Raw genomic sequence first — 25,069 nt, 5'->3', positions numbered from 1 at the left:
GGCCGCTGGTGCTTCTCCCCACAGCCGCCGGAAGTGTGATGTGGCCGTGAGCGCGTCGCCATGGTAAGCGTGGGGCGGCGGGCGGGAGGTGCCGGGCCCGCGGTGTCTGGCCGGCCCCGAGCTCGTTCTGCCCGCTGCGAGCCCCTTTCCGAGGGGCTGATGATCTCACTTCTCTCCAGGGCGTCCGAGCACGCGAGTTCAACCGATCGAGGGGACGGGGCGGCCTCGCTGAGTGCTCCTTGTCCTGCAGGCCTGCGGCAGTGGCCCGTGCTAACGGGCCCGGCCTCCGCGCAGGGCAGCGTTTCTTGTCTAATCGCCCTTCCCTGTCTGGGAACGTTGTTGGTGAAACTAAGGCGTGTTTTGCAGTTGGAGCAGCAGCCGGGGTCTGTCGTTTTTCACGAGTAGCATTGGACATCCAGTAACGTTGTGTGCATGTGTCCATTTGCTTAACGGGAAACTGTAGGTAATATACATGGAGTTGAGCTAGAAACCTTTTAGTGTTGCCGTTCAGTATTTTTATGGTGTGTCTGTAGTCTCTTTTTTATTGTTGTTGTTTTCCTTATACATCCTGAGAATATAAGCAAATCTTTTGTATTTGAATTAGCCTTTAAAACTTCATCAGCTTTGATACTGAGCATTAGATGAATGGCACAATACAAGATCTGAATGTTTGGAAGAACAAAGGAGTAGTCCAGAAAAGACGTTCTTATCCTGTACAGTTCGAAGTTTGTTCATGATTTTTATTTCAACCAAGAATTCATTTTAAGATCAGCGTTTTCGTAATGTTTTGGCCTGGTTTTTCATAAGCATTGATGTACTTATACTGTTCAACTTCCACTGAATCTTCCAGTAATTCCCACATATTTATTAAAACATTAGCATCTCTTGATATCTTGGTGTGGTTCATGAAAAGTTCCTAGTTTCCAGATCTTGTCACCAAAAGGAAAATGCAGGAAGTGGTTTGCCTCAGCGTTCTTTAGCAGATCTTTTAGTGAGACTGTGCTGAACAGGTGCCAGGGAAGGGTGTGTAGCAGATCATCCTGAGTGAGATCACATGGTATGTGCAGAGGGCATCAGGCCCTGTCAGTGTGGATTCGTGAAATGCATATCCTTCTTGACCAGTCTCATCTATGACCCACCTGATGGATGAAGGAAAGGATGTTGACGTGGTCTGTCTGGGCTTCAGCAAAGCTTTTGACATTATTTACTCCAGTATTTTCATGGAGAAGCTGGCAGCCTGTGGCTTGGAGAGGTACGCTCTGCTGGATAAAGAGCTGGCTGGATGGCAGGGCTCAGAGACTGGTGGTGGAGTTAAATCCAGCTGGTGACCAGTCACAAGTGGTGTTTCCCAGATGTCAGTATTGGATCCTGTCCTGTTCAGTATCTTTATCTGGATGAGGGGAATTGAGTGCATCCTCAGTCTGCAGACAACACCAAGCTGCGAGGAAGTGTTGATAGGTATAAACTACCTGTGGAGGGATTTGGACAGGCTGGATTACTGTGCTGATGCAAGCAGGATGTAGTCCAACAGGTGAAGTGCTGGCTTCTGTACTTTGGTCACAACAACCCCAGGCAACGCTACAGGTTTGAGGCAGAGTGGCTGGAAGGCTGTGGAAGAAGCAAACCTGGGGGTGTTGGTTGTCACTTGGCTGAACATGAACTAGTAATGTGCCCAGGTGACCAAGAAGGCCAATGATGTCCTGGTTTGTATCAGTAATAGTGTTGCCAGGCGAAATAGGGAAGTTGGCTGCACCTTGAGTACTGTGTTCAGTTTTGGGCCCCTCTCTACAAGAAAGGCATAAAGTCGCTGGTACATGTGCAGAGAAGGGCATCAAAGTGATGAGGGGTCTGAAGCACAAGACTTACAAGGAGCAAGTGAGGGAACTAGGATGGTTTAATTTGGAGGAGAGAAGATTCAAGGGAGACCTTAATGCCTTCTACAACTGCCTGGAAGGAGGTTCTGGAGAGGTGGAAATTGGTCTCTTCTCCCATGTAATTAGCTATAGGACTAGAGGGAACAGCCTCAAATTGTCCAAGGGAAACATTTCTTCTCCAGAATAGTGGTTAGGTGGGCTGCCCAGGGAAGTGGTTGCGTCACCATCCCTGTCAGCATTCAGGAAACCTTCAGATGTTGTACTAAGGGACATTGTTTTGTGGGAAATATTAGTGACAGGTGGACGGTTGGACTGGATGGTCTTGAGTTCTTTTCCAATCTTAGTGATTCTGTGATTCTAAACTATATCTTCAGGTAGTGGCCACAGGGCTGTCATGTTAAGAGGTGTAAATTGTTTTAGAATTTCTAAAATGCACATACAGAAAATGTGGCAGGTAAAAATAGATGAGTGAAATCATCACTTCTAATCAGATAATAAAATACCATAACAAAACAAAACGAGCTGCGTCTGTGATAAACAGGTAGCTTTGTAAATATGATAATTTTTAAAAGGGATAATGTCACTTGGAAATTATTCTTTAACATTCCATTCCCACTATTCCCCAAGCTTTCTTATCATGTAAGTCCAAATATATTCTCTGAGAGAGGCTAGCCACTGCCAAGCAGTATATATGGAAGCTGACTTGTACCTCTCCTTTCCTTTATCTGAAGGCACATATTTTTGTATCTGTCTTTGTTTCCTGTCTGTGAGTAATACAGTTTTAGCTTCAACTAACTTTGAGATGGGATGGATGCTGCCTAATGAATTTAAAATATAATTGAAGGGAAACAGTATAATGACATAGTTTATCAGTTTATGTAGTAGCAGAAAATTTACTGTTTACTGACTTTCACTGATGATTGTGTCAGTTTATCTTGTTAACTTTTGAAAAGTTGTATTTCAGAAAACTCAGCAAAAGTTCTGCTGTTAAAATGTACCACACATGTGGTTTGATGGGCAGCAAGAGGGCAGAAGCTTGAAGTGACTCTATTAAAGATGACGAGCCTTTCACATTCTGAATGGAGGTTCTTCAGTTTCTTTTGTAGTAAAAAATATGCAACTGCAGCCAAACAAGATGTATATGCTTGAAAACTTCACATTAGTTATATTATGTCTCTGTAAATGGAATTGGCTGGTGAAGAAGGAAGGAGCTGTAGTAAACTATGAAGATGGCTTCTTCCCCTTCCCACTCTGGTTCTGACTAACCTCAAATTCCACGTTGTTGCAGAAAATTTAATTTGAAACTTTCCATTAGAACTAACCTTTATTTCACAACCTTTGTTGCTGTCTTAGGATGACTTTCATAGAAGGAAAGAAAACTACTTACAAAAGCTATTCTAAAAACTACATAGTAAAGACAAACTTTCTTATATAAATTCAACAGAATATAAGGCAATATTCTCTAAGAAAAAAAAATGCTTACAGAGTCTTGTGTCTGGCACATTGAAAGTTAAAAGGAGGAACTAATCCTGATTCAAATTTTCTAATAGCTTTGTCTTTGCAGTTGGTTAAAGAAAGGCAAAATTAAAAAGGTTTCCTTGTTCATCTCAGGCATATACACCTCTTTGTATTGTGAGTTTATTTGGAGCCATGATATGCAACTTTTTGCATTTCTGTTTGATAATACCATTGAGTATGAAATGTCTTAAATAAGGAGTGAATAGATTTTCAGGGAATTTCAGCTGTAGTAACAAAGTTCTCTTACGATAAAGCCTTTGTTGCCCAGCTAATGTGTTTTTTTATGATAGTCTAAGGCTTTTATTCTTTGGCAGAAGCTGTAATGCAGAAATATGCTAGGACATCATTGGTGCCCATGCAGCAAGTGACTTGCATCCCTGCACTCAATACGTGTTGACCTCATGCCAGCTCTTACATGCCCCTAAGGATAGGAATAAATGCGGCTAGCTGAGTTAAAACTAAGAGTAACCTGTTCTCTGTGCATTTTCTCCTGTCAAAAATGAAAAGGAGGAAAAGAAGAAAAATTGGCCTTTGTAGGTAAGTAAGGATGAAGAAGCAAGCACCGTAGTACTCCATTGTTGCCTAATAAGTACAGTACCTTCAGTATATGCACGTGCTCCTGTGGTGTCAGAAATCTGTAATGAATGCTTGATTGATCAACGTAGATAGTTCTGTGTCATTGTATAAGATGTAAAAGTAAGCTATCAGTGTTTTCTTTGATGATTGCAGAACAGAAGATACAATTTATTCAGCCATTATAAGATGCATGTCTTTAATACATCTCTAATCTGGTTTCGAAACTGTAGGATGTATTGGATCTACTTTAGCAAATCTTACCCTAGATCTCAACAGTGAAAGAATGAAAACAATTGAAAAAAACCATTTCCTTGCTGAGTGCCAAACACTTACTAAACATTTTTGCCAATGTGTCTATTTCTAAGCAACTTCATGCAGTAAAAACATGAAAAGTGTTGAGGTTACATTTTTTTGTGCAGGCTATTTGAAATTAGTGATGGGCTGATTATCCATTGTATGTTTTCCAATCATGATCCAAGTCCTGATTAAAAAAAAAATCACAAAATAGCAAATGTGGAAGTGTAAATTTTTTTATATTAACTTCATCTTTTAGCACTGCACACATTCACTGCCGTAGCTGTAGTGCTAATGCGCAGAGCTTGGGGTTCAATCCCAGTGAAAATGTTCAGTTTCAACTTTGAAACCTGGGTTTTGTGGTAGAACCACCTGGCACTTGGTTTTTTAACATCTTTCAGACAAACCACGTTCCTGAACTGTGCCAAGCGAGGGATTTAGTAGATGCAGTGGACCTGCCCAGCACTGAAGGACAAAGACACTTTGCAAAATTTTTGTGTTTCTCGACAAACTATGTTTGTTCCTGAAAGAGAAGTAATCATTCTTGTGTTATAGAGAAATAATTCTACTGTTAAAAAACAATAAATCTAATGGTATACATAACAGTTCAAAAACATATATATAACATTTTAGGTAAATTGTAGAACACGCTTTTATTTAGCCTTTGAAACAGCAGGTTGCTACTGTCCCACTCTTGAATGCAGCGACTTCTTAGGATTTTTGTAAGCATTCTCAGCAGTATAATTCAGTGTTAAATTGTGCAGAGTTTCTGTGGAGGTGAGATATACTCAGACAAATAAGAGGTATATGTTTTTCTTCCTGTTTTTCTGTGGAGCATGTACCTAGTTAAATCTTGCTTGTAAGTTTGATGTGATGGTGGAACTTTGATAATCAGACACTTGTAGAAAGAATCTTAGCTCTATCCTTACGCTAAAATACTAAGCATAAATACAAAGCAAAAATATTTTGGTATCGTCAGTCTTGAGAGCTTGGAGTTTCTTTTATGTCATCTTCACATTCCTGTTGCAGCTTGTGTTGCAAATCAACTTTTTCCCTCACATTATTTGAATGCTGGTTTTATTAGGCTAGGGATATCATCCAACTCAAAATGTGCTGGCGTGTTAGAGCTACTCTTGCCTCTTCCATTCACACGCTCTTACTATTGCTTCTTCAGATTCTTTTGTAAATACAAGGCAAACTAAGCAATTCAGTGTGCAGTTTGAGAGAGTTATCTAGCTTGATAAACTAGGCAGCTCTATTATCAAAAATGCGAAGACAGTACAAGTATAATTAACCTTATTTCTTCACTGAACAGCAGAAGAAACCAGAACTGATTATAGCGGAATATCTTTTTCTGTTGGGTGGGTATTTTTTTCTCCTATTTGTACTCTTTAGAAATCTATTAGGTACAGATTTTTAGGGCATGAGTGGCAAAAGAGATGAAAGACAAGATTCCCACTTAAAGAGCTCTCCTGATTATTACCTACTCTAGTTATAGTTGCAGAAATATCCATTATTTCCCTTTCACTTGGAAGAACTTACCTACTTTCAGAATCCATGAATCAGGTTGTTAGAAAGTGCTGGGTTGGAAAGGATGGAAAAAATGTTAAATTGCAAGGTAAAGTCTTATGCGAAAAGTCAGAGGAAAAGACGTCCCAAGCCTTTACAACACTGTTTGTTGAATAAATATAAAGAGAATGTATCACTCATGTATGACAACAACCCCAATAAGAGAATCTTAGTATTGTAACTTTCACTTTTTATTTTTAAAGTTTTGGGGAAAATGCTGCATGTGCTAGCTGTTTTGCATCAAAATCTCCATGTTGAGACTATTGACAAGCTATAGAGGCAAACAGAGAATTCAGGTGAGCCTACATTTTCAACATTGTTGACTCAAGGTGTCATACAAACATGAATTTTAATCGGACTAAAAGAAACAATAGGTGTGTTAAGAGCTTTTGTGGATGAAGGAACTTGCATCCTTGTCTTAATTGTGCAAGAGAATTTGTTATATTTTAAGCAGACGTTATTAGTCTTCAGTTGGCTGAAAATCATACCTGCTGGTACTTGTGTGCTGTACTTGGTATTTTAATTAGACAGTGTATTTCTTCAACAGATGTGTAGGGGAAAGATAACTTGTAATTCTAATTGCATCGTAGCATATTTTTGGGTGGTGGTAAGACTACATATTTTAGATGGAACTGTAAGTATTTTAAACGGAAACGTGAATTAACGTCAAGTATTCTTTGGAAACCACATGCTGGATGAATGTGAAGTAAACTTAAATGCCCTTATTCATGTTGGATCAACCAATAACTGCAAACAAAACAGTATCTGTATTCTTACTAAGTTCAAGTGCATTTTGTCTAAATACCTCTTTCTTAGGTGTTCAGTGTAATTTTGCCAATAATAATATCAAATTTAACAGATTTGCAAGTTTTTTATTTCTTACAATTCTAATTAGCATGTCTCTTTTACAAATACTTGTTTTCTATTCATTTTTATAAGATTAGGTTTTGCAGGAGTAGAAAAACAAATTGTTTCCGAATAGGTTGGAAAATTATCATGTGCATGTTTTAATTTTTAGCAATTGCTTTGGCCTTCAGCTTGGAGTAGTTTTACATGTTTTATTTCCTATTATTTTTTCCAGTCTTATACGCTGAAAAATTGGACTTTAAGCAGGGAAAATAAGAATAACTCTACCTGATGGAAACCTTGCATAATTTTCAGCTTTTTAAGGGCCTCTTCATTTTAATTTTATCTAGTTTGATCTAAGTTTTCTATTACAGCAGTTGAGTGGTACCTCTGAGTTAATACTATCTCAATGTAGGATTTCAATCTTATAAGCCTCGCTGAAACACAGTTTAACTACAGTATGAGCTCTTGCTCACTACTTAATATGAGACAGATAAAAGATGAGATACTAACATTTGTTTCTTTGTTTCCAGAGACTGTAATCACCCATCTTAAATTATTTTAGATGGGAAAGACAACACAAAAAAACTATAGGAGTATTCACAGTTTATTTCTCCATGCTATGTGAAACAATTTTCACTAAGATGTGGCATATTGATGGTAATATTGAGGTGTTTAAATTCGAGTTTTGAGAAGCATTTGAAAGAGTCTTTGAGTGATTACCAAAATGCTTCCCTCATATCAAAGCTGTTCTAAGTGCAGGCATAGAAAGTCCAAGCATATATAGCTGAAGACACAGCTGACATCATGTAAGATCAATGTAAAATATTGGTGTTGATTATTTTCTGCATTTGCAGTCTGATCTTTTCACCAGCATGTGGAAGAATCTAAAGGCATCAACTTTTCCATATTGAGGAATTCATTAATAACAGCAATTAGCAAAAAAACGTGAAGCCAACCAGCACTGTTTGAAAAATGCTAACCCAGATTAACCAAGTAAATTTCAGCCCACCTGTATTTACAGCTATTACAGTTTTACAAATTAACTTGGTATATTAACACTGTGTTTTTTAAAAGTATTCCAAGTACGATTCTTACGGGTTCTAATTCTATTAGCTCAAACAGGATGCATATTGCCCTTTTCTGTGAATTCAGTTGGAATGTAAGGCTTACTTCGAATGTAAAGTGTGAAGCTATCTGATTCAGAAATAAATTATTGTTTTCAGTTTAAGCATGTAGACAAATTTTGAAATATGCCTCTTTCCTTTATGTGACCTGTAAACATTTGTGTAATTCAGAGCACGTTTCCGTAGGAAGGCACATGTAATTATAATGATGCCCTATGCTGCATATCTAGGGAAACACATGAGAAGTCCAACAAAGAACAATTATGTACTGCTGCTATTGATTGATTAATAACACATTTCATGAGTATACATTTACATTCCCTGCTTAGTATGAAGCGAATGGGACAATGTGCCCTTCTGCCATGTTGTGCATCTGAGTGCCCGACAGCACCAGGCTGCGGGGAGCAGCTGCAGCAGGAAGCCTGCAGGAATTCATGGGAACTGGGCACTGGAAGCACAGCACTGTGCAATGCTGAGAGCAGCTGTCTGTCCCAGAGGACCGGTCGAATTCATCATTGACAGGGAGTATCACACGGCTGGGAGACAGCCGCTCCTGGATCCAACCCCACAGGAGCCAGGAGAATGCCTAGTGTGAGAAATTGAGGGCTTCCTAGTGTCTGAAGGTGATGAGTGCTTATGAGTAGTCCAAAAGCAAGGGTATGCTGACAGCAGTAAACAGCATATTGTCCATAATTGGTCCATTACTTAAAGCAGTGTGGATAAGTGATTCAGCTAGGTAACCTAAAATACTAAAGCACATGTGGCAGTTTAGCTAGTGCCTTGGCTACAGAGAAAAGCAGGTAGATGCACCGTGAGGATCAGAGGGCTGTCCTTAGATACTGTCTCACTGCTTGGCTTGAGCAGTGTCCCCTCTGTGCTCTCTCTTGTTGCAGAAATTTTCTTGCTTTTCAGGTGCTGCGTCTGGTTGCCCTTTTTTTGTTTGCCTTTCTCCACTGCCTACCGTATCTCTCTGCATCCTTATAATCATCACATTTACCTTTTTTTTTGTTTTTCCAGTCCCCCAGGCTGTTATCATAGAGCATGAAAACTGAGGGCACCGGCTTTAGAGTTTATTCCTATACAAAGGCAGCTGATGCAGGATATGTCCTGCTTAAGACAGAAGTAAATGGGAGAGTTGCATTCCCTTTTATGGGCCAGCTAACCTTGCCCTTGGAGACATGCCATACCAGGATGCTGAAATTGGTCCTGGCTGCAGCAATAGAGTTGTTCAGCTGCTCCTTGACCTCTGTGTGCTGTTCCCCTGTAAGAGGCAGCTCTCCACTCAAGGGTTGCCTGCTGCATGCTGTTAGCTGAAACATTCTCATTGTTTTGTATATCTAGTCCTGCCTACTGCATTTGTTCAGATTGGCTGCTCTATGCACATTCCAGTGTTGTCTCATGTGATTCACGGATTTTGTTGCTAAAGATACATATATTATTTTATATATGTAATTAATTATATTTTAAATCTCAATATCAGAAGAGCAATAGATATTCTCTCTTAACATACAGTTAGTGGAAGAGTAAAATGATGAGCTGAAATAGATTTTAATTTTGCTTAATTATATAGAGAAATGTGATTCTCAGAGCTTCAACACATTAGAAGGATGTGACGTAATGAGAAAGTGCACATTGATAACAGAGCTTTGCCTCAGGCCATGGAAATGGGACCTCTGTGCTCTTAACAAATCCCACTCATTTCTCTGCCTGAAGGAGATTGCAATTTAATATCCCTTCATAAGTGCAAAGTATTTACACTTAATTAAGTACTACTATTAGCATTCTTGGTTAAGCAGTAGGAAAAAATAAAGGTATTTAGATATAAATTTGTCCATAACACAAAATTCCAGAATGAAGATTGTATTTATTCAATTTACTTTTTTTTTTTTTTTTTGAGATCAAAATAAATAGGATCTTAAAATGGCAATAGTGAAGAAAGCAAAGATAAGACACTTTGCAGTAAGCAGTTGTCTTGCTTTTTGAGGCATGTTATCTTTAAAATAATTAAAAAACAAAAAAGTGCCGGTTCCTACATCTGGATTATTTTCATATTTGTAAGAAGAATCTAAGTCTCAGATTTGGGACTAGTTATTAGAAGCTATAAATTACAAAGTCTAGTTGCCAAATACTTCTTCTAACATTTCGCAGGAACATACTGCAAATAATAATAACGTTGCTAGTGTATTCTTTATGGGAATGGTGATGCAGTGCTTGCTGGAAATCAGCATCAGCAAACTGTCTTTCAGATTTTGTACATGATTTGGAGATGCAGAAGGCCTTACATGAGCAAATATTCTCCCTCTGTATGTGTCACTTAATATTGTTGCTTATAATTTGATGAATAAAAAGCATTCTGACATCAAAAGGCTCAAGCTTTAATTTAAAAAAATACTGATGAGATTAACGTACTGTATTTTAACGATATTTTAAACTTTAGCAATTAATTAGATATTGTAGTAATTTCTCAAGAGCTGCTTCTTACTACCAGTAGGCAGATTAATTTTATTCTCAGACAATAGATCCTTAGTTCTCTAAGTCCTTTGTTTATTCAGCATCTTCTTTATGATTAGAGTGTCAACATAGGTAATTATAGCAAAGGTATTTTTAAATTTAAAATGAAAAAAAAAACAGATTTCAAAATAAAATTGTTTTTTTGTAGTTCAGATGGGTCTAATTATGTATACTTCTACAAATATATTGAATTTTGGGCATCATCTTCATAGAGAAGTATGTTAAAGATTTCCCTTTGTATTTATTGTTTTACTCCATCTTGGCTGCTACTGGTTTAGTTAATTACTCTTTACATCCACCTTCACCACCACCATCACAGCACTCTGTTGATGCAGTGTGCATTTACGCTTATTCTTGGCTAAGAGGGAATGTCTGTTTTCTGTAAATTTTTGCCTGGGAGCAAATCTGTAAGGTTATCCTTTTGCCTGCTATTTACCTTTCTTGAGATGAACTGGGAAGGGCAAACTTCATTCCTCCACCAATTGTGCACAGAGTGACAGCTGTTAAAAGTGGTTTCTGTTCACTGGCAACACATATTTTGATAATTTTTTCAGTAGGCTTTATCTGGGGAATCGTTTATTTTCTCCAGCTTGCAAAATGTGAAGATGTAATTCTTTTTTTTCTAATTTTCTTCCTTAGTCTGCCATCTTCAACTTTCAGAGTCTGCTGACTGTAATCTTGCTGCTCATATGTACCTGTGCCTATATCAGATCCTTGGCTCCCAGCTTACTGGACAAAAATAAAACTGGGTATGTAGTCTAATCATTTTAAAAATGCACAAACTCTTTGGTATTCACTACAATACTTTATTCTTAGTTACTTCTAATGGTAATTGATAGTATGAATACTATTTTTCAAATTTTTTTCCTTCTTTAAAGATATAAAGCTTTAGCTTTTCTTTATTAAAGATCTTCATTTTATAAATTCTTACTGTAGAATATTGAAATCAGTTGAAGTTTAACAGTATGAATGTATTGATTTGGAAAGCCAGTAATGCTTTTCTAGTTATTTTTTTAAACTTGCAACGTTTTTCTTAGATGCTACAAAAACAAGACACAGTAAGAAAATATTTTCTTACTTTCAGTTGTTGTAAGGATTTATTTATTTTTTATTCTTATGGGTAGGTAATTAAACCTTAACAGCAGAAGCTGGCTTGCTATACTTTTTTTTTTTTCCCCCTTGTGTGCTTTGGCTGCTGTAATTTTATCTCTCACTTTAATTCCTGAAGCACATTTTCCTTTATGACCACCCTTTTTCTGTTTTGTGTTCCAAGTTCTCCTGGAACGTACTGTATGTGCTGCTGTGAAATAGCTCTGTGCCCTGCTCAGTAGCATGATTCTTGTGGTTGGTCAGAAATGGGGAGAGACAAATCTATGCCTCCATTATGCTTCTAAAGCACATTCACGTTTTGGCTTAACAATGCTCTGTACTCTTGAGGATGTCACAGAGTGTTGGTTACAATGAGCAGTATGTAGAGCTCTGTTTTAAATGCTATGTTTTTGAAGTAATGATTGGGCAATTTTGAGCTAGAATTTTGACCAAGGCTGCCTTAATACTTCAGTCATACTATCCTGATGATTATTACAAAGGAGATAATATTTATAAAAGCAGGAGGTAATTCTTGCTGGTACTATTCTAGCTGGGTAGGGAAAAAAAGACAAGATTTTGGTCTTTGGATGTTTGATCTCCTCTTCTTCCATTGGACTATTTGCTAATAATTTTTTTTTTCTGTATCTTCAGTCACTTCTGCATTCAGTTTTTGGAAAAAGTTTCAAGTCTTTAATAGAACAGTGCTATCAATAACCTCTTCCTTTTTGTCTTTTGAAAACCTTCATTGTGATTAATTTCTAGAATTGCCATTTGAGAACACAAGTTTTATTCTAGTAATGTAAACTACCTAGAGTACAATAGCTTTTTTTAGTTGGGTGTTCTGGCATGAAAATATTTGTGTCTTTCGTAATAAGATCATGTGGTTACCACTGACATGAGAAATTTCTTTCAATAATAATTAAGATGGAAATAAGGGATGACTACATGGAGGGCTTTTCTTTTGTTGTGGGTTTTTTTTTTTGAGAGTCTACTAATGGAAGATAACAATAGTCAATGAGGTATATAAAGTAAGAAGTAAGAATATTTATTTTACTGATTATGAGTTTAGTGCTGTTCTTGGCAAGAGTTATTTCCTTTAATCTGTGGCTACTCTGTTTATTCTTGATGTATATCTGTCTCAAGTACAATAGAATTCTCTTCATAAGATGCTTTCAAAGGGTGCTGAAAGTGAAGGAGTTAAGTGTTTGATCTGTAGGGTTGTGTTTATATAGATTTGGACATACTATTTTATTTTTGTTTTATGTATATATGTATGTAGACTGCTTTGTACAGAAGAATAAAATGTTGGCCTGGAAGCAATGAAATTTGTGTCTTGAATAGTAGATGTTTACATGGAGCTCATGCACTGTTAAACCCCTGTCCCTCCTCACTAACATATTCCATGCTTAAATGGAAATGTCTAGACATACTGGATAAAATAAATTCTACTAATATTTCATTTTGCCACAGAGATGATTTTACCTCATTATTCCTGCTCCAAATTAGTAGCATCAGAATGTAGCAATAAAATATTAATACAACAGAGGGGAAAAATGTCAGTAATTACTAGCTGTATTTCTGACTGAGTGATAAACTTACTGGATGGAAATCTGTTGATAATAATTGAAGATAATAAGCAAAGAAGCATGTTTCTGTTGGTTGAGAGGCTACACTGCGAAGTGATGTCGCCCTTTCTCATAACATTGTATTTCATCCCAATGATTTCTGACAAAATGTGTATTTTTCTACCAAGTCAAACAATTTTAAACCATTATATTCCCTGAAGTATCATGAGTGTTTCCATGTGCTTTGTCAGGAGCAATAGCTTTTAAGATTGGGAAAGCAAGTGGAGATTTACTGTTTCATACTAAGTAGAAAAGAATGTGTACCACAGTATAATTCTCTCCGCTCTACTAACCAGAAAGATGTGTTAGATTATGTACAGTGGAGATTGTCTTTGACTTGCCATAAGCATTGGATTGAGTACACCTCATATTCTTTCCTGCAGTTGCAGTGGGTAAGCACATGGCAGGAGCATTTCATGACATTCTCAGTTCAGTAGCCAGAGACTAAATCTTTCATAATTTGCTTGATTTCATTTCTTTGAATTTTTTGCGGGGTGATTTTCTATTTAGATAGCCAACACCACCTACATGATTGTTACTTTTAAGGTTAACAGTGAAATCAAGCAACATGCAGCAACTCATGCGAATATTTGATGTGTTGCTTCTAGAAAATTACAGGCTTGTAATCCAGACTGACACCTGCATTAAAACAAGGATGAGGATGAACATAAAAGCAGGAATAAGGAGCAATGCAATTACTTTGAATAATTGCTTAAGGAGGAATTATTTTGGAGCAGATTCATTCAGGGAAGCATCGTTTCTGTAATAATCAAACAAGCTGTGACTTGAAGAGGTACTTCTTGTGAACCTGAGATGAACAGAAAATAGGAGAACAGTTTTTCTGCTACAGTGAGCTCCCTAGTATATCCAGAGATTGTGATTATTGAGGTTTGAAGCTCTGCATTTCAGTTTGCTACTATTCAGTAGTAAAATTTGTGGACAAACAAATCTATTGAGCTGTCTTGATAGGAGCACAAGCATCTCAAATAGGTGCTGTTTTTACCTGTTTGAAGGCTTCTCAGACCTCATGTCAGTGGTGAATTAACACTTATGAAGTGTTAACTGCATTAGTGGCATCTGATGAAACATTTATTCTGTTTTGTACCGCCCACACTAGAAGGGAAAATTCTTATCTCCACCAACAAGGAATTTTTATAAAGGTAGGAACAATGCACAGTAATTGAGTTTGAACTTTCCTTTGCTACACATGATCAAAAAACCCTGAGAAGGTAAAGAAAAAGCCCTGCTGAGGCTGTGACAAACTACCGATTTGTAGACTGCCTGAAAGAGAGAACAATCTTTTTCCTAGGTAAAAATCCTGGATAAAAAGTGTGCGTAAGAGAACAGTAGTGTTTTGTTTTGTCTAGTTCCTGGGTGTGTTTGTGAGAGGTGAATGCTCGAGATACTGGGCTGTGGGAGATTTTGCAATGGTTTTACTGCATGCAGTCTGCAAATCTTTATTTACAGAGACTTGCAGTTTTAATGGTGTTGTGTGCCATTCACATGGGACTCTGTGGCTATGTATCTTGCTCTCTAAGATTTACATAGCCTTTCTACTTCCAAAACTGCCCAGATACCTTCAGGTTATTTTACTATATGACATCTTAAACTAAAAATGGTGTGGTGGTCTACATGCAGGAATTATCGCTTCTGTTATTGGAATTATATAAAAGCTTTGGCTGTAGAGATTACTTTTGGCTTGAAGCAAAAGAGATGTAAAAAATTGGAAAAAAACCTTTTTTTTTTAAGCAAATATATTTACTGTTGTTAGTAAGAAACTGGTCAACAAGAGTTACAATGGTCAAAAAGCATTTCAGTTTTCCTTCAAAATTATCAATCATTTGCAGTCTCTTAGAACTCTTGCTTCTGACCTACCCAGCAACAACAGAAAGGAAAGGCTGCTGAATGTAAAGAGATACCAATATAAACAAAGATGATAAAGGAGCTCTAGGTAAAAATATGAAGTAACAGAAATTCTTAAAAAAATAATGAGATATGCATGAACAAATGGTCCAGACCTACTTACCTGCATTTATACGTGGGAAAAATACACAACTGCCAAAGCCCAGGAACAGCCGATGACCAGATCAGGGTGGAAGACAGTTTCAAAGCATTGTGGGGAAGCACCTGGAGAAATGCCACCACAGCAGGTAGTAGATGGAAGACTCACAAATAATCTAGACCAAGGTTTTTGTTAATAAACATGTCATGGGAAGGAAGAGAAAAACCTCAAGGGTTTTTTAGTTCATAAATCTATGTGTAGTGAATATAGTCAAATCCAGATGTTCATATTGTATTGCAGCCAGTTATACCATGAAGCATACCTAAAACTTTTCAACAAAGTTCTGACCAGTATTTAAATGACTGAGAGTTAACTACCCTTCTAATTCAAGATGCTTAAATATTTGTTCTTTTTCTTCCCCAGTTTTAATGCATACACAACCACTTTTCTTGTTTCTCTTGAACAGTCAATACTAAGCCACTGTAATTATGCAGAGAAATTACAAATACATGGTCTACTTACTTGTAGTTTGATTGAGTCTGTATAGCTGAAACCTAGCTTCGGGAGCACATATACTATGAACCGATTTGCCTCCTTTTATTAATTGCACTTGTGATCATTAATCCTTCTAGTAGGAAAGATTAGAGGAACTTTACCTAGGTAAACCTTTGTAAAACAAACCTAAATAATTATTTTGTTGTCTATATCAGTGCAATATTCTGTCATATTAGATTACACCTAGAAGTATGCTCTGATGGAAAACACATTTCCATGTGCTATATTTCTAAAAGGAACATAAGAGAGATGCTACACATTTAAAATGCTCCAATGTATAATCTCTTACACCTGCAGGAAAACATAAATAAATAAATAAAAATCTGCACATGTTGATGTGGAGGCCTTTTGGTATTTTAAACTCTGTTTCTAATTCTGTTTTTGGTGGGATTTTTGTAAGTTTTTTTCAATGAGATTTTTTGTCAGGGCTGCTTAATGTAGAGTATGGCATTATGTAAATTAAATTTGAATTACAGACTGCAAATGCACTTTCTCTTACATGTGGCAGCCTTGCTTGACTTAGGACGTTGCTGTTTGTTTAGTTCATAGCCTGGACCTCATACAGGTATCTGCATTTTCCTGAAAATTGAGAATTAAGTTAAAAATGTGTTTATTTGAACCACTGTAGTGGATAAGGAAGGAGATCAATTGACTGAGATTTTGCTTAAATGATTTTGTTATCTCCAGAGCCTAATGAATTTCTTTTATCTTTGCAGGCTGTTGGGAATATTCTGGAAATGCGCCAGGATTGGTAACTTTTTTTCTTCAAAATCTTTTTTATAAAATGTTTTTCCTATTGTGTGCATTATTTATTAGCATAGTGTTTCCAGGTAGCAATGGAAACCATACTAACACACAATCTTTAACATAAGCTTTACGTCATTAAAGTGGAAGTTTGAATTTTTCTAAATTTGCAACTAAGTTGTTAAGTTTCAGAAACCTTTTTCACGTTTAATTGCATGAAATCACTCAAAGCATATTTGTTATAACTTAGAGAGAAGTCAGAGATTCTTTAAAAACCTATTTGAAAATCTAATGCAGTACTTACAAAAACTAGATATTCATTGTATAGTAATAAAATTAGAATTACTGTAAAATAGAATTACTGTGGAATTTATGTGAAGGCTCATTAGCTGTATCTGAGTTTAGGCATTTTCCCAACATCTATGTTTGTATGAGTTTTTTTGTTGGGTTTTTTTTTTTTTTTTTTTTTTTTTTTTTTTTTTTTTTGTAATTCTGGATTTATTTTTGAATTGATAAGGGAATGTGCTACAGAATTCCAGACTTAGATCTTTAATATACATCAATGCTATGAAAAAATAAAAATCCATCATTAACAACTGTTCTGCAAATTGCATTGTTAATGCAGAGAAGTGTTGGACATTTAATTCTTGATGTTTCTGCTTGTCATTGAACATAGAGGAAAAGTGTATGGTTCCTTTTTCTTCATTCTCAGCCTTTTAAAAGGATATGACATGCGTTTTTTCAGCATGTCAGAATGCACTGATGCAAAAAACATTCTTTTGTGAAGACCTGCTATTAAAATGATTGCAGGTATTGTCCTATTCAGATAATAGACATCGCTGAACTGGTTTTAATATTATAGTTGAAAGATACTGGCAATTTGGCAGCTGCTAGAAATGGATTCTGAGCTGCAGTAGCAAAAATAAATCTAAATTTTAGCTGCATTATAGTTTGTTCAGCATTGAAGAGCACACTTCCCTTTACCATCTTCTTTCTATTTAATTAAGCACAAGCATATTTTTTTCTGTTAGCTGTGCACAGAAAATAACTTAAAAAACCATTTAAAAGAGTACGCAAGAGCTTTTATGAGGTTCCTGTCAACTTGATGAAGTTAAGAACCACTGTTCATCTGGAGCAGTCTCCCTCTCTCATAATGTAGCAGCTTTATTTAGTTCTACTTTTCCTGCATCCAAGGCAGTGAATGAATTCTTATGCCCAGCACTGAGCCGTTTTCTTTTCTCTCCTTCATGCAAAACCAGTTTCTTTTCAGACTACATCTGGAATGATCTATTCTGACTTTCTTTCAAACTGAGAAATGAGGTAGCATCTTAACATTCCTCCTATATTTTTCCATACATAGCACTGTCATGCCCTCAGTAATGGGAAACGGCTTTTGAAGGGTTTGCCACCATTTTATTTGGGTTAGTCACTAAAGAAAAATGGAAAAAAGTGTAGGCTTTTGAAATTGAAAATACCTGCTGGCTCCTTTTACATATAACGTGCCCAGAATGTTTAAACAACCTTTGCAGAATGTGCATAGGATTTTAATAATCAGCAAGTGGTTACGTATTTACAAAGTTGTGCAAAATGATGTTTAATCCTGCCACATAGTGATTTCTTTTTCAAGAAAATTAAGACCAGGAAAGTGTAACCCTTATGAAAATAGCAATACTTGAAGCTGTAAGATTGGACTTCCTCAGAAATTTATTTTAAACAGATGTGAAACTGCAGATGTTAATTGATTCATTTATTTGAAACTTAATTAAATATATGCCAGATCTTTGCAACATCTTGTAATGTCATTGTGGCAGTCACCCTGCTTATGGGATGTGTCACTGCAAGAATCTTATTTCCTATGGAAATACTGTGGTCTCGGGGGGTCCTGCTAGTGAAGAAGCCTCTTCTCCTTACGATTATATCTTAATGCTAGTCTTGTTGTTTTCCTTTATTATTTCTCTTAAAGCAGTATCTTAGAAAATATAGATTATGATAATATACAAGATGTTATGCAGTATGAAGAAATAGAACTTTCATTTAAGCAAACAGCTCTTACTCTATCTTCATGTTTCTGAATGCATCAAATCAGAAATCTCATGTTAGAGACATGGTGATGTTAGTGCTTCTGACAGTTTTGTAGGCTGGAAGAGGCATCCAGTGTTGGAGGCCCTCTCTGTTCTCCAGAGGAAAGTCAGTGAATTCCTACAGAATATGCTTAAGCAGAAGAGCAAAGATGATTTCCTCTCTGAAGGGAGGAAGACATGAGAGTGTTACAGTTCCCTAAGATTATTTTTTTTATGCAAGTTGTTGTGTCTCTTGCTCACCAAACATTTTGTTCTGAGTAAAAATAGCTCTTGATTGTCTTTGCTACTCAAAGGAGTACAGTTAACTTTTGTTCATAGTCTGCAATGGAAAGCAACAACACTTAATTTGAAAGTGTTAGAAATAGAGATCTCAGCGCAATATTGTGATCTGTTGACCGCTTCCATTTCTCTGGAAGATGTTTTATAGGAACATAGAGGTCCTTGCATTACACTTTGCTTGAAGAGGACAGCTCAAGTTCTTATCTTTATATATGTCAGCATGTACTGTCCTGCATTTTAGCTTTCCCACTCCCATTCATTTTTCTTTGTACATAATAATGGTGATAACAGCGTTTCTCCAACCAAAAGTGTTGAATGTTACTTTGCACATGCGATGTTGTCATGATAATGTCATGTTAGGGCAGGAGCAGCCCAAATCTATGTTGTTATGCCTAAGTTGTATTTTTTTAATCCTTCTGCCCCTAGGTGAACGAAAGAGCCCCTACGTAGCTGTGTGCTGTGTGGTGATGGCCTTCAGCATTCTGTTTGTACAGTAGCAACTGGGGGTTGTCCCTCACACCCTGCTACCAAACAGCAAAGCATGGAAGAACATCCAGCAGGAAAAAAAGGAGAAGCATCATCAGCTGTCCTCCCAGACATTGGGTATCCAGTCTCTTGGTGATCATAATGTAACTAACTCCAGTATGATATGTAGATAATAATATCACACAGGCATTGATATTGTAACTGTTAAAAAGATGTCTGTTGTGTTTCTGAGTTCCACAAGAGTATATTTTGTACCATGCAATTGAAAAGGCTTTTAATGTTTTTTGTTTGATAGACCTGTTTAATTAAAGTAACAGTTGTGCATCTGGCAATAGAATCACTCTTACAAGAATGAAGAACATTACAGAGTATATTTTGGGGGGGGGTTTTGTAACTATTTTCAGTTCTTAATGTCTGAATGATTCATAATTCCTGTGATATTGTCATAGGTATGATCACATGCTTAAAATAGATCTTTTAAATGTTTAAGTCACATTCAGCTTTCATTTTCTACTCTTATGCTTTCTTAATCTATCAGTAAGTTTGTTGTTAAGATAAAATATAAGTTGTGATGTCTGACTATCTGTTCAGAATACACAAATGTGGGATTTGAAAATCGGGACTACTTTGTAAATATATATATATAAATATATATATATATACATACATACATACATATATATACACATATATATACTCTGAGAGTGAGCTCAAAGGTAAATCATTCCTAATAATTTTTTTCCCCAAAAGATTCTGGTGGCTCTACTACTGCTGTTGAGGCATTTGAAACAAAGTTGTTAAATCATCTTTTCAGTAGTCCAGAAAGTTGTATGTCCCAGTGTTTTAAAGGTTTAAGAAAATAAATATTAAAAAAAATGAATAAAAGAAATTACACTCACTGAATAAAAGAAATTACACTCACTGTTAGTAAAGATTAGATGATGCTCTTTATTATCTACCATTAGTATTCATTCTAGTTTTTTGAACTTGTAGAAATTTAGTAACTTATTTCAGTAGTGCCTAAGAAATGTGTTTATACCAGCTAGCTGTATGACTTCATAATGACTGCACTTGAGAGACTTATCTCTCAGCAGCAGTATTTTGTATTGTTCTGGGGAAGTGTATGATCAAAATGAGCTTAGACAGCAATAAAACAGTCTAAACAGTATGATCTGTTCTCATTCTTATTGAAACTCTTGTTCCATAGATCCAAATCACCCTGTTCTGAGAAAGGAAGGGGTTGTTAGTAATTAGCTTTGTGTTATCCCATGTATACCTGCATATCTAATTCATCATCACAAATACTTAGATGTCCAAAGCTGTTTTCTAATCAACAGGTAGAAAAAATAGGTTTGTTTTTTTTCCGGTTTAGGTGGAACAAAAAACACTAGCTGTAAAACCTGCAGACTCAGAGAACTACAGAGCTGCATGATATTGATGACCATGGTGTGCACACATACTGGCCTTAAACCAGGCAGGAGATCTGAGGAACAGACAGGTCCATTTCTTTAAATGTAGGTACTGCTCCAAACGTGGCATCAAAGCATGCAAGGAATTCATTTCTGTGTACTGAAAGTTCCATTCCTAGACTGGGGGTGGGGGAAGCTGCTAAGGAGACTTGAGTTTTTACTCACATGTGTACATGTTCAAAATATGCTTAGGTTCACTTGGAAACTTTTATGTTTATTGAGTGTATTTTAGTTTTTAGCATTTTTTTTTACTTGATGATAAATATGTTCGTAAAATGCACAACTGCCTAAAGCTGTCCTAGCTGTCAGATTAATTCTTAATAATGTCTGTGTTTACCCGTGATTACAAATAACAGTGAAAGAACCCTCATAATTTTTTTTAAGCTTTGAGAATCCAAATAACTGACAAAGCACTGTATTGCTAAAGCCATTCCTGTTCATAGCATTTTTTGTTGAAAAAGCTCAAAGACGCAGGCCTCTTCATGTTTGTCACTTTTAGTTCAGTCCTTAGAATTATTTATTTACAGCAGTTTTTCATTTTATCCTAAATATAAATAGCTAGTGGGTAAATCTTTGAATTTTTCCACTGATCCTTTTATGACATTTGCAGGATGTTCCTGGTTTACTAGCTGCATAGTTGCTCAGCAGTGCTACTTTAGCAGCTAAGTAAGGAACACATTTCTCAGCAAGTGCTAGCAATGCCTGATTGCAGAAGTAGCTTGAGTGCAAGCTTTAGGAAAGATTGTAGGCAGAGATAAGCATTATCTTTGATGGGGCTACTCAACATACGCCTCCAGTAAAAGCATCTGAAAACGGGATCTTTAAGCTTTGACAAATGTCAGTTGGTTTGAAATTACTGCTTTAGGCATGTGTTCACCTCAGGAAGACTTCTTTGTATTTCAAAGTTTTGGGTTTGGAGAGATTGATGCCTCTTCTCTGTTACTGTTTAAGATACGAAGAAACTACTGTTTTTCCCATGTTACAATCTTAAAGCTATTTCATGTTCTCTGCTCTTATGCAAATTGTTGACACCTGGGGAAGGTTTAACTGTTAAGAAGAAAATGATATCGTGTGCACACAACGCCATATTTCCTTAAGAGTTATCCTTGAGCACTGGGTTTGGACTATGTCATTTTCAGAGAATAGTAAATTGGTTCCAATGGAGCTCTGTTGCTAAAGGTGTAAAGGAAAATAGTTTTCCTGAACTTTGCTCTTATTCCCAGACCAAGTGGAGAAGGAAGTGCTTATTACCATATTATGCAGGTGCTAAAGCTGTAATGGCAAATAGAATAGGCACACTGTAGCATTTTATTTTGAGACAGCTGATGATGGCTATCGAGGCAATTGAGAAGACAGTAGCAGAAATTCCTGGCTGACATACAGGAATTTACAACCCCATCAGGTCTGGGGAGATCTTATCCTAATTATAGTTGCTGGAACGCAGAAAGGAAATGTTTAATTCAATGTGATTTAAGCTTATAGTTGTGTATACTGCTGTAGAAGAGTTCTTATTGTTTTACCTACACATGGTTCAGTTAGCATGCTTCTCTGTCTCTGCCTGTCACACACATTCAGTGAAAGGAGAGGGCAGTGTGGGCTGTTGAACATGGTGTTTAGAGGAATATCCTAGAGTAGTTAGCAAAGTAGGAGATAAACAGTTTCCAAGTTGGAGTATCCTTTCTGAGAAATGGGTAATGAAGGTGTAGGTGGGGAAAAGGAGGTGAGAATGGCTGCAGCAGAAGGTACCTGCACATTCTCGAGAAGTAAGCAGATCCCAAACAAAGTAATATTACTAGAGGAAGTGGATTCTGAAGGCAGTCTTAAGTTGTGTGTTCATCTGGATAAGAAGGTAAGATGCTGCAGTTATTTTAATTCCAGTGGCTGAAGTTATTAAACTAGAATTGTGCTGACCCTGCATTTAACAGTAACATGAAGAACACAGGAACATAAAAGGGCACTTCCAGTAAGAGAGCAAGCATTTGGTCAACGTGATGCAACTTTAAAACATGCATCCTGTATCTTGTCTTTGGTATATGACACATTTTCTTAGAATGCAGCATTTTGTGTTTGTGATTGAAGCTCATATAGACATACCTGCCCCATCCTATGCTTACACAGAATTGCAGGCAAGAATAGGAATCTGTGTGCAAGCCCTTCTCAGGCACCATCTGTGAAGTGAGCTGCCTACTGCCACTGTTGTATTGCTCTTGCTTCACATGCGAAGCTAGATTTTACTAAGGCAGCACAAATTTTCAGTCTTTGAACAAAATGTGGCAATCTGTTTGCATCTAGATTTACTGTTTTATTTTTCAAATATTGAAATTCTACAGTAAGAGCTGGAATGTGATGTGTTTGTTGAACGGACAGATAATTTTATATCCTTGTGTGTACTTGCTATTGGATTAATGGCATGCAAACCTCCATCCACATCTTCACTCTAAATCACCTCAAATTCAAAGCAGGGACTTAGTATAAATCAAACAGTGCTAACTGCCATGGTGGAAATGAGTAAAGCATGAGCAAGAGATGGGATCACTGTAAGGATCTGATGTTCTGGAGAGACTGATAAGCAAATGGGCAGGCATAGGTAGTGGAGAAGGAAAGAAAAAGTGAAGTCCAAGTGATGACTCGAACATTTTTTGTGCTTGGAGCAAGGTCATTGTTCTACAAATGCCCTTTCTACCTTGTTAACCACAGCCAGTGAGCGATGGAAACACACTGTCACTAAGAGGTGAAGTCACAGCACAGTAGAGGAAACAATTACTTTGCTAGTGCTCTGAGGCTTTTATTCTTTCAATTTGTTCACTTACAGAAACAATTCAAGTTGCCTGTAAAGACAATGTGTCATTCAGAGATAAAACAGCCTGTGATTCTCTACAGCATGTGTGGCCAATCTTCTGTTTTTTTATTTTCTGGGCTGCCCTGAGTGAAGAGGATTTGTCTCGGTCCAAAAGTAATACCTCCTTTTTATTTCCATGGAAATTACAACAGATACAATGAGCTCAGTAACACTGTCGGATGGAGCAAGTTCTCTGCTCCAAAATGTTGTTTCTCAACATAGTCACCAGCATCAGCCTCACTTTTTTGTCTGCAATTAACAAGAACATGCATGCCATGCTTATAGGAGTCTGCAGCAGAGGAAGGGACCCACTGTCACCATTGTTGAAATGTACCAACCACTGCCTCACTGTACTTCCATCCTTTGGTTCATCTCCATCAATAGTCAGCAAGTGTTGATGCATGTCAGTGGGCGACATTTTTTCCATAGGGATGGACTCAGTGACACACCTTTGCTTTATCCACACTTCCCCACCAGTTATCATTCTGTCAGACAGCCTCTCTGCTGCCATCTGCTACATGGCAACAACACGTAATGGAATACTGGTGGGTATTAAAATTCAACCTCTACTGCCAAATTACCAGTATCTATTTCTGATGTCATGGATCAACATAGGTAGCATTACTTTTGGAGTAATATAATTAATAAATAACAAAGCCTTACATTTTTTAACATTTTTATTAAAATGTAGGAAAGGAGAACAGCAAAACCTTAAAGGTGGTGAGGTAGCTGATTGTGTTTTTGTGAAACAAATATATCCCTCCAATTTGATGATAGTGGTTGCAATTCATAGTGAGATCTCAAAGTGTTTATCAGATTTTTGATGACATTTTACTCTTCTTGTACTTCATCCTTGAAAAGAGTTGTTTACAATTGTACATACCACCAGAAGTGGTGATATGAATAAGACATGATTGTGAAGTGAAGGGTATTTCTCCCTGGTAACAGTGGCCTTAGAAAAGTCCAGTAGAGAAACATGATCAGATTTTTGAGTTGAATATGATTCCAGTCTATACATTCCATTTCAAATTTGCGGATCATGTATTTATATTGACTGAAAAATAAGTCACAAACATAAATTGATGTTTTTTCTGTCACTCTCTAACCCTATTCTCAAACTCAAAAAAAAAAACCCCAAAAAAAACCCAAGACCAGAAACCAGGGAAGTGTGATTTAAACCTGCTTCTCATGCTCCAACTTAAAGTTGTCATCATTACATTCCTAGCTAAATGTTTTCCAGCCTGTTTTTCTTCAGTATTCTGCCATTTTATTTGAACATAATTATTAGCCATTCCAGTCAGTCAGTGAGTGTTTTCAACAAGCAGTACAGCCTCTATGGAGGTTCCACATCCATTTGATGACACTTGACTCACTGAAAAATAGTATTCCTTCATCTTCCGTAATGCAATGTAATCATCATGATGGGTACTGAAGATATACTTAAGTACTGTAAAAGGCTTTTGAAAATGTGTCCTAATTGTTGGTTGCCTGACTACTGTTCTTACATTTTATAAATAACCATTTTTTTTCATGATACTCCCAAATTCATATACAAAACGTGTGGAGAAATGTTATCATTCTGCAA

General features: G+C 36.8%; 1 protein-coding gene across 1 annotated transcript; it reads left to right on the top strand.

The window, feature by feature from the left end:
* Positions 1-19,812, top strand: TMEM167A (transmembrane protein 167A). Its single transcript, XM_065740518.1, has 4 exons — positions 1-63; positions 10,955-11,064; positions 16,303-16,337; positions 19,117-19,812. Exons 1-4 carry the CDS (start codon positions 61-63, stop codon positions 19,185-19,187), a joined length of 219 nt encoding a protein of 72 aa, XP_065596590.1. The 5' UTR covers positions 1-60; the 3' UTR covers positions 19,188-19,812.
* Positions 19,813-25,069: the final 5,257 nt, after the last annotated feature.

Source organism: Cyrtonyx montezumae, unplaced genomic scaffold, assembly GCF_038088225.1.
Source record: "Cyrtonyx montezumae isolate F1298 unplaced genomic scaffold, pur_monq_1.0 scaffold_27, whole genome shotgun sequence".
NCBI classification, from domain to species: domain Eukaryota; kingdom Metazoa; phylum Chordata; class Aves; order Galliformes; family Odontophoridae; genus Cyrtonyx; species Cyrtonyx montezumae.
This window is presented reverse-complemented; position numbering and strand designations above follow the sequence as displayed.

What these genes read in the sequence shown, in the direction of transcription:
- TMEM167A (XM_065740518.1), top strand. An exon ending in CTGGACAAAAATAAAACTGG is followed by an intron (nt 11,065 to 16,302) that starts GTATGTAGTCTA and finishes TTATCTTTGCAG; the next exon opens with GCTGTTGGGAATATTCTGGA. An exon ending in CTGGAAATGCGCCAGGATTG is followed by an intron (nt 16,338 to 19,116) that starts GTAACTTTTTTT and finishes TTCTGCCCCTAG; the next exon opens with GTGAACGAAAGAGCCCCTAC.